The sequence below is a fragment of the Cherax quadricarinatus genome, chromosome 30, assembly GCF_038502225.1.
Source record: "Cherax quadricarinatus isolate ZL_2023a chromosome 30, ASM3850222v1, whole genome shotgun sequence".
NCBI lineage: Eukaryota > Metazoa > Arthropoda > Malacostraca > Decapoda > Parastacidae > Cherax > Cherax quadricarinatus.
In genome coordinates, this window is record NC_091321.1 from 13,872,554 (window position 1) to 13,888,167 (window position 15,614).

The 15,614-nt window shown below is 41.6% G+C and overlaps 1 protein-coding gene across 1 annotated transcript in view; it reads right to left on the reverse strand.

The window, feature by feature from the left end:
• Window positions 1-9,470: 9,470 nt before the first annotated feature.
• The window catches only part of LOC128692497 (zwei Ig domain protein zig-8-like), an 84,977-nt gene continuing 78,833 nt past the window's right edge, over window positions 9,471-15,614 (reverse strand). Inside the window, exon 7 of the mRNA XM_070090134.1 lies at window positions 9,471-12,289. Coding sequence (XP_069946235.1) covers window positions 12,168-12,289 — 122 coding nt within the window. The 3' untranslated portion in view covers window positions 9,471-12,167. The remainder of the gene's footprint in view (window positions 12,290-15,614) is intronic.

Here is a 15,614-nt window from a genome sequence, read left to right on the forward strand (position 1 = left end):
CAATCAACCGAGTCAGTAGTAGATGGGGGTCATACAATTAACCGAGTCAGTAGTAGATGGGGGTCATACAATCAACTGAGTCAGTAGTAGATGGGGGTCATACAATCAACTGAGTCAGTAGTAGATGGGGGTCATACAATCAACTGGTACATTATAAATATAAATATAATTGTCTTCCATAAATAAACATCTCAAAATTCCTTAAAATAATAGAACATAAATAATGTTATTAAACTCATAAAAAAGTAATATTTATCCGTTTTAAATTCCACTAAATTACATTTTTTTCTTTTTTTTCGGTTCAGGTGCACTAAAGAATGTGGTTAAGAGACTCACACGGTGGAATACAACATACGGGTGAGTAATTCAGACACGACGTATAAATCAAGGCGCCGTGTAGGCTCTGCGGACACGGCCTCTCGAATCCACATTCTGATGGGTGCGTTAAGATCACATATGTTAGCATCTATCTTCTGCAGGAGGCGTCCAACGCTGAAGAAGTCGGCTGCCATGGTGACAGGTTCGTTGTGCATGACTTCGGGGGCCACATGCCAGCACTCGGTCTGGGATTCGAAGTCGTATGTGTAACTCTCTCGGACGGCTAACCCGAAGTCAATCAGCTTAGCCTGGACGCCCCTTCGAGTCCTTTGTACGCAGATGTTATCGGTCTTAACATCTACGTGAATCCATCCCCGGGCGTGCATCTTATCCAGGGTGTCGCACACCTGGGTTACAATTCGGAGATTTTCCCTGGGTGAGAGGTTTTCACTCTTCATGAGTGATTCCCAGGACTATCCAGCATACTCTGTTACGATGGTCAGCCTCTCAGGACATACAGCGATCATTTTCTGTATGCCTGGAATATCCTTCAGTGCTTCCATGGCCTCAACCTCCTGTAGAAGGCTCTCCACGCTGCTCTCGGTATCGTCAAAAAGTTTTGTTACCCAGGTATTGGATGCTACTCCGGCCGAGTAGCACACACCGTATGTGCCGGAGCCCAACCTCTGGCGCGTGTTATCGTTAAACAAGAAATCGTGCAGAGCTGCATCCCAAATGAGAGTGCCGAATCGCTGACAGAAATACCGGACGGTTTCAACATTTTCTGGCTTAATCATTATGTTTGCTCAAACCAGAAATAGTATATAAAAATATAAAATATCAGGGACGCCTAGGGATAACCCTGGAAGAACTTGGTCAAATAGATTCTTAAGTAACAGGGATCAGTACCTCTCGAGGCTAGTCTTACCTCTAGGATGATCCACCAACTGTAACTCTTACTTACTTGACCACTATCTTAAATTAAGTTTTGTTTTCACCTTTTAACTCTCTTGGTAGTAGCGCCTTTATAATAAGATAGTGTAATACGATGAAATATAGTTACCTTTGAACTTTCTTGGAGCAGCGCTGTATAGCTCTTGTGGCTTAGCGTTTCTTTTTGATTATAATAATGAACTTTCTTGGTAGCAGCACCTTTATAATAAAATAGTATAATATGATGAAATATAGTTGGGTTCGAACTCCCTTGCTAACAACGGTAAATGGGCTCCAATAACCCTAGCGGGTTTAGCTCCTCACACAAAATAAAATAACACCAAAATATTGCCATGGTGTTGACTATGGGGATAATGATGTGGAGATACTAGTGTGGGGGGTGCACTTGTCTTTAGTGTGTAGTGGTGATAGTTTTGTATGGTATGTAGTGGTGATAGTTTTGTATGGTATGTAGTGGTGATAGTTTTGTCTAGTGTGTAGTGGTGATAGTTTTGTATGGTATGTAGTGGTGATAGTTTTGTCTAGTGTGTAGAAGTGATAATTTTGTCTAGTGTGTAGTAGTGATAGTTTTGTTTAGTATGTAGTGGTGATAGTTTTGTCTAGTATGTAGTGGTGATAGTTTTGTCTAGTATGTAGTGGTGATAGTTTTGTCTAGTGTGTAGTGGTGATAGTTTTGTCTAGTATGTAGTGGTGATAGTTTTGTCTAGTGTGTAGTGGTGATAGTTATATGTAATGCGAAGGGGTGACTGAGTTTTTTATATCAACAACAACAAGGGACCTTACAGTGTTATCATGGATTCTCCACAAGGGAACAACAGGACTATGTGATCCATCAGTTACTATCTTCGAGTCAATGTATGAGACAGTAGCTAGAGATCTACAGGATAGTGAATGTGTTCCCAGTATTTCAGAGAGAAACAGGGAAGGTTAAACACTGACTAAGTATCATTGACATGCATATTGTGTAAAGTAATGGAGAATGTAATCAGAGAGTGATGGAGTGTTTCCTTTCGCAGTAGCCAGCACGGGCTCAGAGGTGGCAAATCTTGGCTGACAAACCTGCTGGAGTTCTGTAATAAATACAGAGAAGTGAGGCAGGAGAAAGAGGAATGGATGGACCGCATATTCTTGGACTGAAAGAAAGCATTTGATACTGTAAACCACAAAGGACTGGGACAAAATCTCGAGGAACATGCAAGTACAACATGGAATGCACTATTGTTTACCGAAGAACACACCGAGGGACGGAAACAAAGAATAATTGTACAAGAAGAGGTGACAGGGTGAGAAAGTGTAAAAATGGGGTTCCACAAGGATCAGTACTGTTACTAGTACTGTTTCTGGTACGTGTAAATGACACACTAGAAGACAGAGAATTAGCTTAATCTCTTTCTCTAAATGATGTAAATTAATGAGAAGAATAAAAACTGGTGAGGAGACGGAAAGACTAGAAATGGATCTGAACTAACTATAAGGTTGGTCAGAGAAGTTGCTACTTGAATTCAACCCCAGTACAAGCAACACTACGAAGGCTGGGGAAGGGGGAAAAATCACCAGAAATGAATGTAAACTCGGGGAACAGAGGCTGAGAAGTTCACTCAAGTAGAAAGACCTAAGTGTGAGCTTTGTACCTAGGATATCACCAGAGAATTGCCTCAACCGAATAACCTCTACAACAAATGCTCCTTTTGTTAAATCTAAGATTAGCTTTCAGGACTCTCAACGTCCATTCACTGTCATATATATAAAATATGTAAGGTCCACGTTAGAGTACGCAGCGCCAGCATGGAACCTTCATTTGAAAAATCGTGTTGGGAAACTGGAAAGTGCGAAGGTTTGCAACGAAACTATTCCTAGAGCTAGGAAGAGTGAGTTATAAGAAGAGGCTAAAGAAACTGAACATGGCGACTTTAGAGGATAGAAGAACCAGGAATGACATGATAACCACATTCAAAATACTCAGAGGACGTAATAGGGTGGACAGGGATTGACTGATTGAGAGGCGAGGAACGGGTACACAAGAGCACAGATGGAAGGTAGGGATGACAGGAAGTATTCATTGATTCTGAGGATGGTCAGGAAGTGTAATGACCTGGATCAAGTAACGGAGGCAGGCTCCGCACAGCTTTGTAACACAGTTATGACAGAGTCAACGTGGCTACGAAGGAGCAAATCCGGCAAGCCCAGGGGCGGAGACTCGAACCCGACATCCACAAATAGATGAGGGCATCCCATAATATATATACACCCCGAGATATACGCACTTCTCAGTGTATATCCATAAACCTTCTACAAAAACAGATATACCCAGAGCATAATACATAAATATAAAAGAAAGAGAAATCCTATTGGAAAATAATAACTTAATAATTAGTACTGAAAAAAACAAAGTACATACTTTCCGAAGTGTTAATATTATTAATAATTTCTTATTGTAATGTAAATGTTAGTTAGAAACGTTATTATGGCTAACAATTTGGAAAGTTATTATGGATAACAATTTTAAAAACATGGCATCAAAAACTGTGGAGTTTCTTTGAAGGTAAAGTGTCAACAAGTGGAAATACATCTCGCCCGTGAGCGAAGCATCTCACCTGTGAGCGAAACATCTCACCCGTGAGCGAAACATCTCGCATGTGAGCGAAACATCTCATCCATTAGCGAAACATCTCACCCGTGAGCGAAACATCTCACCCACGAGCGAAATATCTCACACGTGAGCGAAACATCTCACACGTGAGCGAAACATCTCACCCGTGAGCGAAACATCTCACCCGTGAGTGAAACATCTGACCCGCGAGCGATACATCTTACTCGTGAGCGAAACATCTCACATGTGACAAAACATCTCACCCGCGAGAGAAACATCTCACCCGTGAGCGAAACATCTCGCACGTGAGCGAAACATCTCATCCGTGAGCGAAACATCTCACCCACGAGCGAAACATCTCACCCACGAGCGAAACATCTCACCCGTGAGCGAAACATCTCACACGTGAGCGAAACATCTCACCCGTGAGCGAAACATCTTACCCGTGAGCGAAACATATTACTCGTGAGCGAAGCATCTCACCCGTAAGCGAAACATCTCACCCGTGAGCGAAACATTCACCCGTGAGCGAAACATCTCACCGGAGAGCGAAACATTTCACCCGTGGGCGAAACATCTCACCCGTGGGCGAAACATCTCACCCGTGGGCGAAACATCTCACCAGTGGGCGAAACATCTCACCCGTGGGCGAAACATCTCACCCGTGAGCGAAACATCTCACCCGTGAGCGAAACACCTCACTGTTTGCTACGCAGCACACGTACCAAGCGTTGAATCCAAATCGTATAAGTATTTCAAATTCAAAACGTTACGGCTAATTCAAACAAAATTAATTTTGACTTTCTAAATTTCGTCGTTCATGGGGACCTAAATGATCAAATAATAAGGGAAGTTTATTTTGAGGCTTCAGCAAAACCGAAATGCATATTATAACGGGTTTTAAAATCTGTGTCTAAGAATTCAATTAAGGCAAACGGAACTCGGTGGAATACAATTACGTAATAACGAGTCAGATGGAAGACATTATTTTTTATGTTGTGTTGTTATTTTGTGTAATGATGAGGGAGTCACGGGTTACAGTCACGGGTTACAGTCACGGGTTAGTCACGGGTTACAGTCACGGGTTACAGAGAGAAGAAAAAGACTGGGGGAAGACTGACACAGGTAAGACTGGTCTCAAACTCCAGGCAAGTCTTCTGCCGAATAAATAAAATTGGTCCATTAACAAGAACTCATTTAAAATTAAATCCTTTCTATAATTTTCGTTATGCGTTTAAAGATATATTTTTTTCATTTATGTTAATGTAAAGATTAATAATTTTATACAAAAAGAAACTTAGAAAACTTACCTAACCTTATTATAACAAGCTCAATATAATTTCGCCTAATCCAACTAAATATGTTCTACATGAGTGTACAATAAATTAACAATAAACAAACACAATGAAATATATTTTTCGTTAGGTTCAGAATGGTTATTGCGAAATTATTGCATACACAAATCTTCGCTTGACTTATTCGGCAAGAAGAATGTTGATATTTATGCCAAAAACGCGTTTTACCTATTCGGCACGATATATATATATATATATATATATATATATATATATATATATATATATATATATATATATATATATATATATATATATATATATATATATATATATATATATATACATATATATATATATATATATATATATATATATATATATATATATATATATATATATATATACATATATATATATATATATATATATATATATATATATATATATATATATATATATATATATATATATATATATATATATATATGTATATATATATATATATATATGTATATATATATATATATATATATATATATATATATATATATATATATATATATATATATATATATATATATATGTATATATATAATATAAACGCACACACACACACACACACATGCAGTAAGTAAACACGAGAGAGAACAATCACAGGATTAGCAGAGCAAGAGAGGGGAGGATAGAAGGAGTGGTAGGGAGGATAGAAGAAGATAAAAGGGGTGGAGGGGAGGTCAGAAGAGGATAGAAGAGGTTTAGGGGGGATAGAAGGGGTTGATGGAAAGTTAGAAGAGGACGGTAGGCAGGACTTAGAATTAGGGACTTAGGTCTTAAGTTAATGAAAAGGTAGAAAGAAACTGTGGAGATGTTAGGGAGAATAAGAAAATGAGGAGGAGAGAAGATGAAGGAGAAAAGTTAGAGAATTGAGATTGAAAAGGTGCATGACCCACAGGTCGTGTTGCTGGGTCGTCAAGTGTATGACTCACAGGTCGTGTTGCTGGGTCGTCAAGTGTATGACTCACAGGTCGTGTTGCTGGGTCGTCAGGTGTATGACACACAGGTCGTGTTGCTGGGTCGTCAAGTGTATGACTCACAGGTCGTGTTGCTGGGTCGTCAAGTGTATGACACACAGGTTGTGTTCCTGGGTCGTCAGGTGTATGACACACAGGTCGTGTTGCTGGGTCGTCAGGTGTATGACTCACAGGTCGTGTTGCTGGGTCGTCAAGTGTATGGCACACAGGTTGTGTTGCTGGGTCGCCAGGTGCATGACACAGGTCGTGCTGCTGGGTCGTCAGGTGTATGACTCACAGATCGTGTTGCTGGGTCATCAGGTGCATGACACAGGTCGTTTTGCTGGGTCGTCAGGTGTATGACTCACAGGATGTGTTGCTGGGTCGTCAGGTGTATGACTCACAGGTCGTGTTGCTGGGTCATCAGGTGCATGACTCACAGGTCGTGTTGCTGGGTCATCAGGTGCATGACTCACAGGTCGTGTTGCTGGGTCGTCAGGTGCATGACTCACAGGTCGTGTTGCTGGGTCGTCAGGTGTATGACTCACAGATCGTGTTGCTGGGTCATCAGGTGCATGACACAGGTCGTTTTGCTGCGTCGTCAGGTGTATGACTCACAGGTCGTGTTGCTGGGTCATCAGGTGCATGACACAGGTCGTTTTGCTGCGTCGTCAGGTGTATGACTCACAGGTCGTGTTGCTGGGCCGTCAGGTGTATGACTCACAGGTCGTGTTGCTGGGTCGTCAGGTGCATGACTCACAGGTCGTGTTGCTGCGTCGTCAGGTGTATGACTCACAGGTCGTTTTGCTGGGTCATCAGGTGCATGACACACAGGTCGTGTTGCTGGGTCGTCAGGTGCATGACTCACAGGTCGTGTTGCTGGGTCGTCAGGTGTATGACTCACAGGTCGTGTTGCTGGGTCGTTAGGTGTATGAATCACAGGTCGTGTTGCTGGGTCATCAGGTGCATGACTCACAGGTCGTGTTGCTAGGTCATCAGGTGCATGACTCACAGGTCGTATTGCTGGGTCGTCAGGTGCATGACTCGACTCACAGGTCGTGTTGCTGGGTCGTTAGGTGTATGACTCACAGGTCGTGTTGCTGGGTCGTCAGGTCCATGACACACAGACCGTGTTGCTAGGTCGTCAGGTGCATGACCCACAGGTCGTGTTACTGGTTCATCAGGTGCATGACTCACAGGTCGTGTTGCTGGATCGTCAGGTGCATGACACACAGATCGTTTTGTTAGGTCGTCAGGTGCATGACACACAGGTCGTGTTGCTAGGTCGTCAGGTGCATGACACACAGGTCGTGTTACTGGGTCATCAAGCGCATGACTCACAGGTCGTGTTGCTGGGTCGTCAGGTGCATGACACACAGGTCGTGTTGCTGGGTCGTCAGAAAGCGGTGGAGAGAGCGGGCCAGGGATAAGGGGAATACTAAGGAGGGATACTCATGCTACTAGAGCATCCTCAGCCACTCCTTCACTGACTGCAGGAGAGGAGCATCACCAGCACGGGGAGGCTGAGACAGAGACAGAGAGAGAGAGAGAGAGTATTATATCCACCATCTGTCAGAGCCTTATTGTTTGCCTCTGTCAGCGTCTTGTTCCATGTCACAACAGTGATGTTGTTTGTGTTTGCGGTAAGAGTACTGATTCTATTCATTTGCTGTCCATTCCAGGTATTTCCTTCTCTCTCTCTCTCTCTCTCTCTCTCTCTCTCTCTCTCTCTCTCTCTCTCTCTCTCTCTCTCTCTCTCTCTCTCTCTCTCAAGCATATCCGTGCTGGTATGAGAGTGTGGATGAATGCCCAGCCTTGTACAACTACAAGGGATGGTGTAGATGGTGTAGATGGTGTAGATGGTGTAGATGGTGTAGATGGTGTAGATGGTGTAGATGGTGTAGATGGCGTAGATGGTGTAGATGGTGTAGATGGTGTAGATGGCGTAGATGGTGTAGATGGCGTAGATGCGTAGATGGTTGTAGATGGCGTAGATGGCGTAGATGGCGTAGATGGCGTAGTGTAGATGGTGTAGGTGTAGATGGTGTAGATGGTGTAGATGGTGTAGATGGCGTAGATGCGTAGATGGTGTAGATGGTGTAGAAGGTTAGATGGTGTAGATGGTGTAGATGGTGTAGATGGCTGTAGATGGCGTAGATGGCGTAGATGGTGTAGATGGTGTAGATGGTGTAGATGGTGTAGATGCGTAGAGGCTGTAGATGGTGTAGATGGTGTAGATGGTGTAGATGGTGTAGATGGTGTAGATGGCGTAGATGGTGTAGATGGCGTAGATGGCGTAGATGGTGTAGATGGTGTAGATGGTGTAGATGGTGTAGATGGTGTAGATGGTGTAGATGGCGTAGATGGCGTAGATGGTGTAGATGGTGTAGATGGTGTAGATGGTGTAGATGGTGTAGATGGTGTAGATGGCGTAGATGGCGTAGATGGTGTAGATGGGGTAGGTGAGTAGATGGTGTAGATGGTGTAAGTGGTGTAGATGGCGTAGATGGCGTAGCTTGGTTTAGATGGTGTAGATGGTGTAGATGGTGTAGATGGTGTAGATGGTGTAGATGGCGTAGATGGCGTAGATGGTGTAGATGGTGTAGATGGTGTAGATGGTGTAGATGGTGTAGATGGTGTAGATGGCGTAGATGGCGTAGATGGTGTAGATGGTGTAGATGGTGTAGATGGTGTAGATGGTGTAGATGGTGTAGATGGCGTAGATGGTGTAGATGGTGTAGATGGTGTAGATGGTGTAGATGGTGTAGATGGTGTAGATGGCGTAGATGGTGTAGATGGCGTAGATGGTGTAGATGGTGTAGATGGTGTAGATGGTGTAGATGGTGTAGATGGTGTAGATGGTGTAGATGGTGTAGATATCTTCAGGGTTGTCGCTAACCCTCTTACAAGGTCTTTGTAGTTGTAGAAAAATTTAGTGGTAGACGAGAAGTGGCAATAAATCGTTGTTATTATTATTATTGTTATTATTATTATTGTTATTATTATTATTATTATTATTATTATTATTATTATTATTATTATTATTATTATTATTATTATTATTATTATTATTATTATTACTTTTATTATTTAAAACGTAAATCCTGTGTGGGTCATTCAACAGTACACACACACACACACACACACACACATACATACACTCTCCCAAAATACGTAAACCTCATCATGGAGGAAGGGGGAAGACAAAACCTCATCATGGAGGAAGGGGGAAGACAAAAAAAACAATAAAAGTGATCTAGTATCTTTTATTCTAGAGACTGCACACAGTACATTGCGCTAACACCAACAGTTTCCTTTGACAGCACTTTCTGTCAAGACTGGTGTCGTTATCAGGGCTTTATATCACCTTAGTTTTTAAGGCTTAAAGCCTGTCGACTACACGAGAGTCATTAAGGCTGCATGACACCTGTACAACACCAGTCAAGAATATTTTAATACCCAAGTAGGTATTAATTTCTGTGTGTGGATACAATGAGACAGAGTAGTGTATTAATCTCCGTGTGTATACAGTGAGATACAGAATATTGTATTAATCTCCGAGTGTATACAGTGAGATAAAGAGTATTGTATTAATCTCCGCGTGTATGCAGTGAGAGACAGAGTACTGTATTAATCTCTGTGTGTATACAATGAGAGACAGAGTATTGTATTAATCTCCGTGTGTATACAGTGAGATACAGAGTACTGTATTAATCTCCGTGTATACAATGAGAGACAGAGTACTGTATTAATCTCCGTGTGTATACAATGAGAGACAGAGTATTGTATTAATCTCCGTGTGTATACAGTGAGATACAGAGTACTGTATTAATCTCCGTGTATACAATGAGAGACAGAGTATTGTATTAATCTCCGTGTGTATACAGTGAGATACAGAGTATTGTATTAATCTCCGCGTGTATACAGTGAGATACAGAGTATTGTATTAATCTCCGCGTGTATGCAGTACGATGCAGAGTATTGTATTAATCGTATGAAAGTGTCATTCCAAGGGCAGAATTAGCTCAGTCCCCCTTGATGACACAGGTTGTGACGACCTTTGGCCAACTAGAGGAATGAATAAGACAGTTTTGAGAACACAAGCTTTCTTACGGAGGGGGACAACATTTCGCACTGTGTAGAGCTCTACGAAGATTTTAGTAGAGCTCTACACAGAGCGAAACGTTGTTCCAGTACAAGCTCGTTCAGCAGTGTGTGTCTGAGTTTATACACACAGGTTGAAGGTGTGGGGGACGAGGTGTGAGCTGTGAGGCCAACAAATCTGAAAAAAAATCGGTGATTTATTAACAAAAGTAAAATGTACTTTTCTGAGTAAACATTGATGTGTGGGAGATGTATATGTCAACATCGTGTATATGTGTACACATTGTATATATGTCAACAATGTGTATATTTAAGGTCAACTTGGAAGAGTATTTGTACCAGCACCATTATTCTGTTAGTGTCCTGTTGTATGTGACGTGACGTGACCTGAGGATGATGTCACTATGACACCACTATGATGTCACTGTGACGCCACTATGATGTCACTGTGACGCCACTATGATGTCATTATGATGTCACTGTGACACCACTATGATGTCATTATGATGTCACTGTGACACCACTATGATGTCATTATGATGTCACTATGACACCACTATGATGTCATGATGTCACTATGACACCACTATGATGTCACTGTGACGCCACTATGATGTCACTGTGACGCCACTATGATGTCATTATGATGTCACTGTGACACCACTATGATGTCATTATGATGTCACTGTGACACCACTATGATGTCATTATGATGTCACTATGACACCACTATGATGTCATGATGTCACTATGACACCACTATGATGTCACTGTGACGCCACTATGATGTCATTATGATGTCACTGTGACACCACTATGATGTCATTATGATGTCACTGTGACACCACTATGATGTCATTATGATGTCATTGTGACACCACTATGATGTCACTATGACACCACTATGATGTCATGATGTCACTATGACACCACTATGATGTCACTGTGACGCCACTATGATGTCATTATGATGTCACTGTGACACCACTATGATGTCATTATGATGTCACTGTGACACCACTATGATGTCACTATGACACCACTATAATGTCATTATGATGTCGTAAGATTAAAGGATAGGTGAGGTACACCTGTAAACCATCCTCTGGGGGACGATTGGCGGGGGTATCCCCGAGAATAGGTATACAAGAGACACATGTGCGAGGTTTGGACACCTAATATACATTCCACTCCTAGTGAGCGAAAAGTGCTGTAATGGATATTATCTAAATCATCCAATGAGAGGAATCCTTTCAGCCTTCTTTGCTTGTATTGACCAATCAGCGGCGGGCATCTGATATATATCGGTCTGAGTTATTCACTCTGTCTCTTCATTGGCTAAGGAGGAGTGTGGGCTAGCCAATGAAGAACATTCTTTTTTTGCTTCTCTGAACCTCCTAGCTAGTCATCGTAAGTGTGGTTCATCACCGTGATCCAGTATTGTGGTCCAGTACTGTGGTCCATCACTGTGGTCCGTCACTGTGGTCCATCACTGTGGTCCAGTACTGTGGTCCAGTACTGTGGCCCAGTATTGTGGTCCAGTACTGTGGTCCAGTACTGTGGCCCAGTATTGTGGTCCAGTACTGTGGCCCAGTATTGTGATCCAGTACTGTGGTCCAGTACAGTGGTCCAGTATTGTGGAACAAGTACTATAGTTCAGTATTGTGGTCCAGTACTGTGGTCCAGTATTGTGATCCAGTACTGTGGTCCAGTTCTGTGGCTTGCAGGTGTGGTCCATCACTGGGTTGAAGTACTGTGGCTTGTGGAAATGGTCCATTAGTGGGGCCTGTGGGTGTGGTCCATTGTGGCGACTAGTTGCGGTCTATCATTATGGTACAGAGTGTGGCCCATCAGTCTGCCACCCATAAACACGGCCTGTATGGGTGGCCGAGGTTAGGAGAGAGAGAGTGCCGCCCACACGACAGCTAGAAGAACGATGGGCGGCCGGGGTAGCTGTGAGTGGTGGGTGTGGGCGGCACTGAACCCGCCCAGCTGTACTGCCGCCTGACGCTCATCTGTGAATAATAATGAATCACTTAGTTCACCTGTGCAATTTTCAATACTATATATATATATATATATATATATATATATATATATATATATATATATATATATATATATATATATATATATATATATATGTCGTGCCGAATATGTAAAACTCGTCAATTAGCAAGAACTCATTTAAATCTAAGTCCTTTCTAAAAATTTCTCTTATACGTTTAAAGATATATTTTTTTCATTAATGTTAATGTAAAAAAAATTAATTTTGCACCAAAAGGAACTTAGAAAACTTACCTAACCTTATTATAACAAGAACAATTTATTTTAGCCTAATCCAACTAAATATATTTTAGATTTGTTTACAATAATTTAATACTAAACAAACACAGTGAAATATATTTTTTTTCGTTAGGTTCAGAATGATTTTTGGCGAAATTATTGCATACACAAATTTTCGCTTGTTCTATATGGCAAGATGAGCATTGTTATTTAAGCCAAGATCGCAAGTTCTGCCTATTCGGCACGACATATATATATATATATATATATATATATATACATATATATATATATATATATATATCTATATATATAAACACGGATCTCTGGCTGAAGGAGACTCGAGCCTACGAACTTTAGGACAAGGTACGCAGTGCTTTACCAATCTACCCACACTGGACAATACCTTGGCGTGTAGCTTGCGCTACACGTTTGATCCAAGGCAGCCAGCTTTCAGGGAGAAGGCTTACAGCTTTTCATCTCATCCCCTGCATGCATCAGCCTTACTAGTGATATTAACAATGCAAGGAATTCGCGAGAGCAGGCGAAATATACACAAACACAGAGATCAGTGTTTGCGTATATTTCGCCTGCTCTTGCGAATTCCTTGTATATATATATATATATATATATATATATATATATATATATATATATATATATATATATATATATATATATATATACATATATATATATATGGAGGTACCACCTCTAGAACTGTCCTAGGGACCCTCATCCTCAGAGAAAAGAATAAACTTGCTTCAGGGAAAACTCAAGGTTCTCCCTGAAGCTGTTTGAGAATTTTCTCCTACCACCCCCTATATTTCATGTATGTTTTATTTAAAGACAAAATACGTTGACAAAACATTCACAAAAATACAACAGAAAGTAAAACAACATAGGTAACTCAGAGCTACATCTCGAATACTTCGTCCAGCTCCCCTGCGGTGGGCCGCGTGCCCAGAATGCTGCAGGCATTTCCTCTCTGGATCGCAACACTGAGTCTCTGAAAGAGGAAGCTGGTCGCCCTGTGGTCCTTGGTTTCTATGATGAGCTTTTCACCCAGCTCTTTGAGGAACTTTAGAGCACACTTGCCCCATGCTCCAAGGGTCTCCGACCCTATTGGAATGAAGTTATAGCAAGGGGGAAGGTCTTCACATTTTCGGATCTTCTGGGTCTCCCTGTGGCTGGCAGCTCCACCCCCTTCCACTACGGAGTATGGCAAGTAGGTGTCTGCCCATGTGGCGGCACAGGTGTAGTCCCAGGCAATCTGCTTTCCACCCTTCCAGGGTAGCATAGTGGCTCCATCAGGACGCTTTTGACTTCCATCAGACCTCTGTATTTGGGGTTCCCGTTGAGCTGGGCTCAACGGGAACCTATTCGTGCCGAACAGGCAGAACTTGTGATCTTGGCTTAAATAGCAACGCTCATCTTGCCATATAGGGCAAGTGAAAATTTGTGTATGCAATAATTTCGCCAAAATCATTCTGAACCTAACGAAAAAAAATATATTTCACTGTGTTTGTTTAGTATTAAATTATTGTAAACAAATCTAAAATATATTTAGTTGGGTTAGGCTAAAATAAATTATTCTTGTTATAATAAGGTTAGGTAAGTTTTCTAAGATTCTTTTGGAGCAAAATTATAATTTTTTACATTAACATTAATGAAAAAAAAAAATATCTTTAAACGTATAAGAGAAAATTTTAGAAAGGACTTAATTTTAAATGAGTTCTTGCTAATTGACCAGTTTTACATATTCGGCACGACATATATATATATATATATATATATATATATATATATATATATATATATATATATATATATATATATATATATATATATGAGAGGGGAAAGGATGATATGAGAGAGGGATGGGGAAGGGGAGAGAGGAAAGAGAATAAATGGGGAAGAGGAAAACTTGAAATGTGAGGGGCTTGAAGTCAGATCGAGGTTAAAGAGGAAGAGGAGAAGAGAAAGAGAAGAAGAGAGGGGAGGAGAGAGAGAGGGGAACAACGAACTTCCCCTCTGCCTGTAATATTGACCCAGTGTTGACATAAGTGTCATCACATACTTTCAATTTTTCTTCAGCCAGGTATTTAAATGTAAATAAAACACAGACAGACAGATACACACACACACACACACACACACACACACACACACACACACACACACACACACACACACACACACACACACACACACACACACACACACACACACACACACACACACACACACACACACACACACACACACACATATTGGACACAGTAACAAGGGGACACAGTTGGAAGCTGAAGACACAGATGAATCACAGGGATGTTAGGAAGTATTTCTTCAGCCACAGAGTAGTCAGTAAGTGGAATAGTTTGGAAATTGATGTAGTGGAGGCAGGATCCATACATAGCTTTAAGCAGAGGTATGATAAAGCTCACGGCTCAGGGAGAGTGACCTAGTAGCGATCAGTGAAGAGGCGGGGCCAGGAGCTCGGACTCGACCCCCGCAACCTCAACTAGGTGAGTACAACTAGGTGAGGTGAGTACACACACACACACACACACTAAGTAATCTTTAAAAGCACTATTTACTACCATACATCAAATTAACCCTCGAGTACTCAGCACCACTAAGTAGCCCACATCTCGGAAAAAAGAGCGCAGAAACGGAGAGTGGTATAAAGGTTCGCAATCCAATATGTCACCGGAACTATACTGAAAAAGCAGGGGAGCAGGAGGAGATGCAACCACGACATACAAAGTAATTCTAGGGCTAGGGAAAGCCGGACTATGAAGGATAATTTACAAAGGCACCCCGGAAGGTGAATTTTACAAAGGTACCTTGAAGAGGGGGGGGGGAGGTGTTTAGGAACACCCGAGTCATGTAGACATGTGACTAACATGTTTTGTATTGAAGGAAAGGCAGATGTTTCGCTCTGTGTAGAGCTTTATTAAATCATGACTGATAAAGCTCTACACAGAGTGAAACTTGATGAAGCTCTACACAGAGTGAAACTTGATAAAGCTCTACACAGAGTGAAACTTG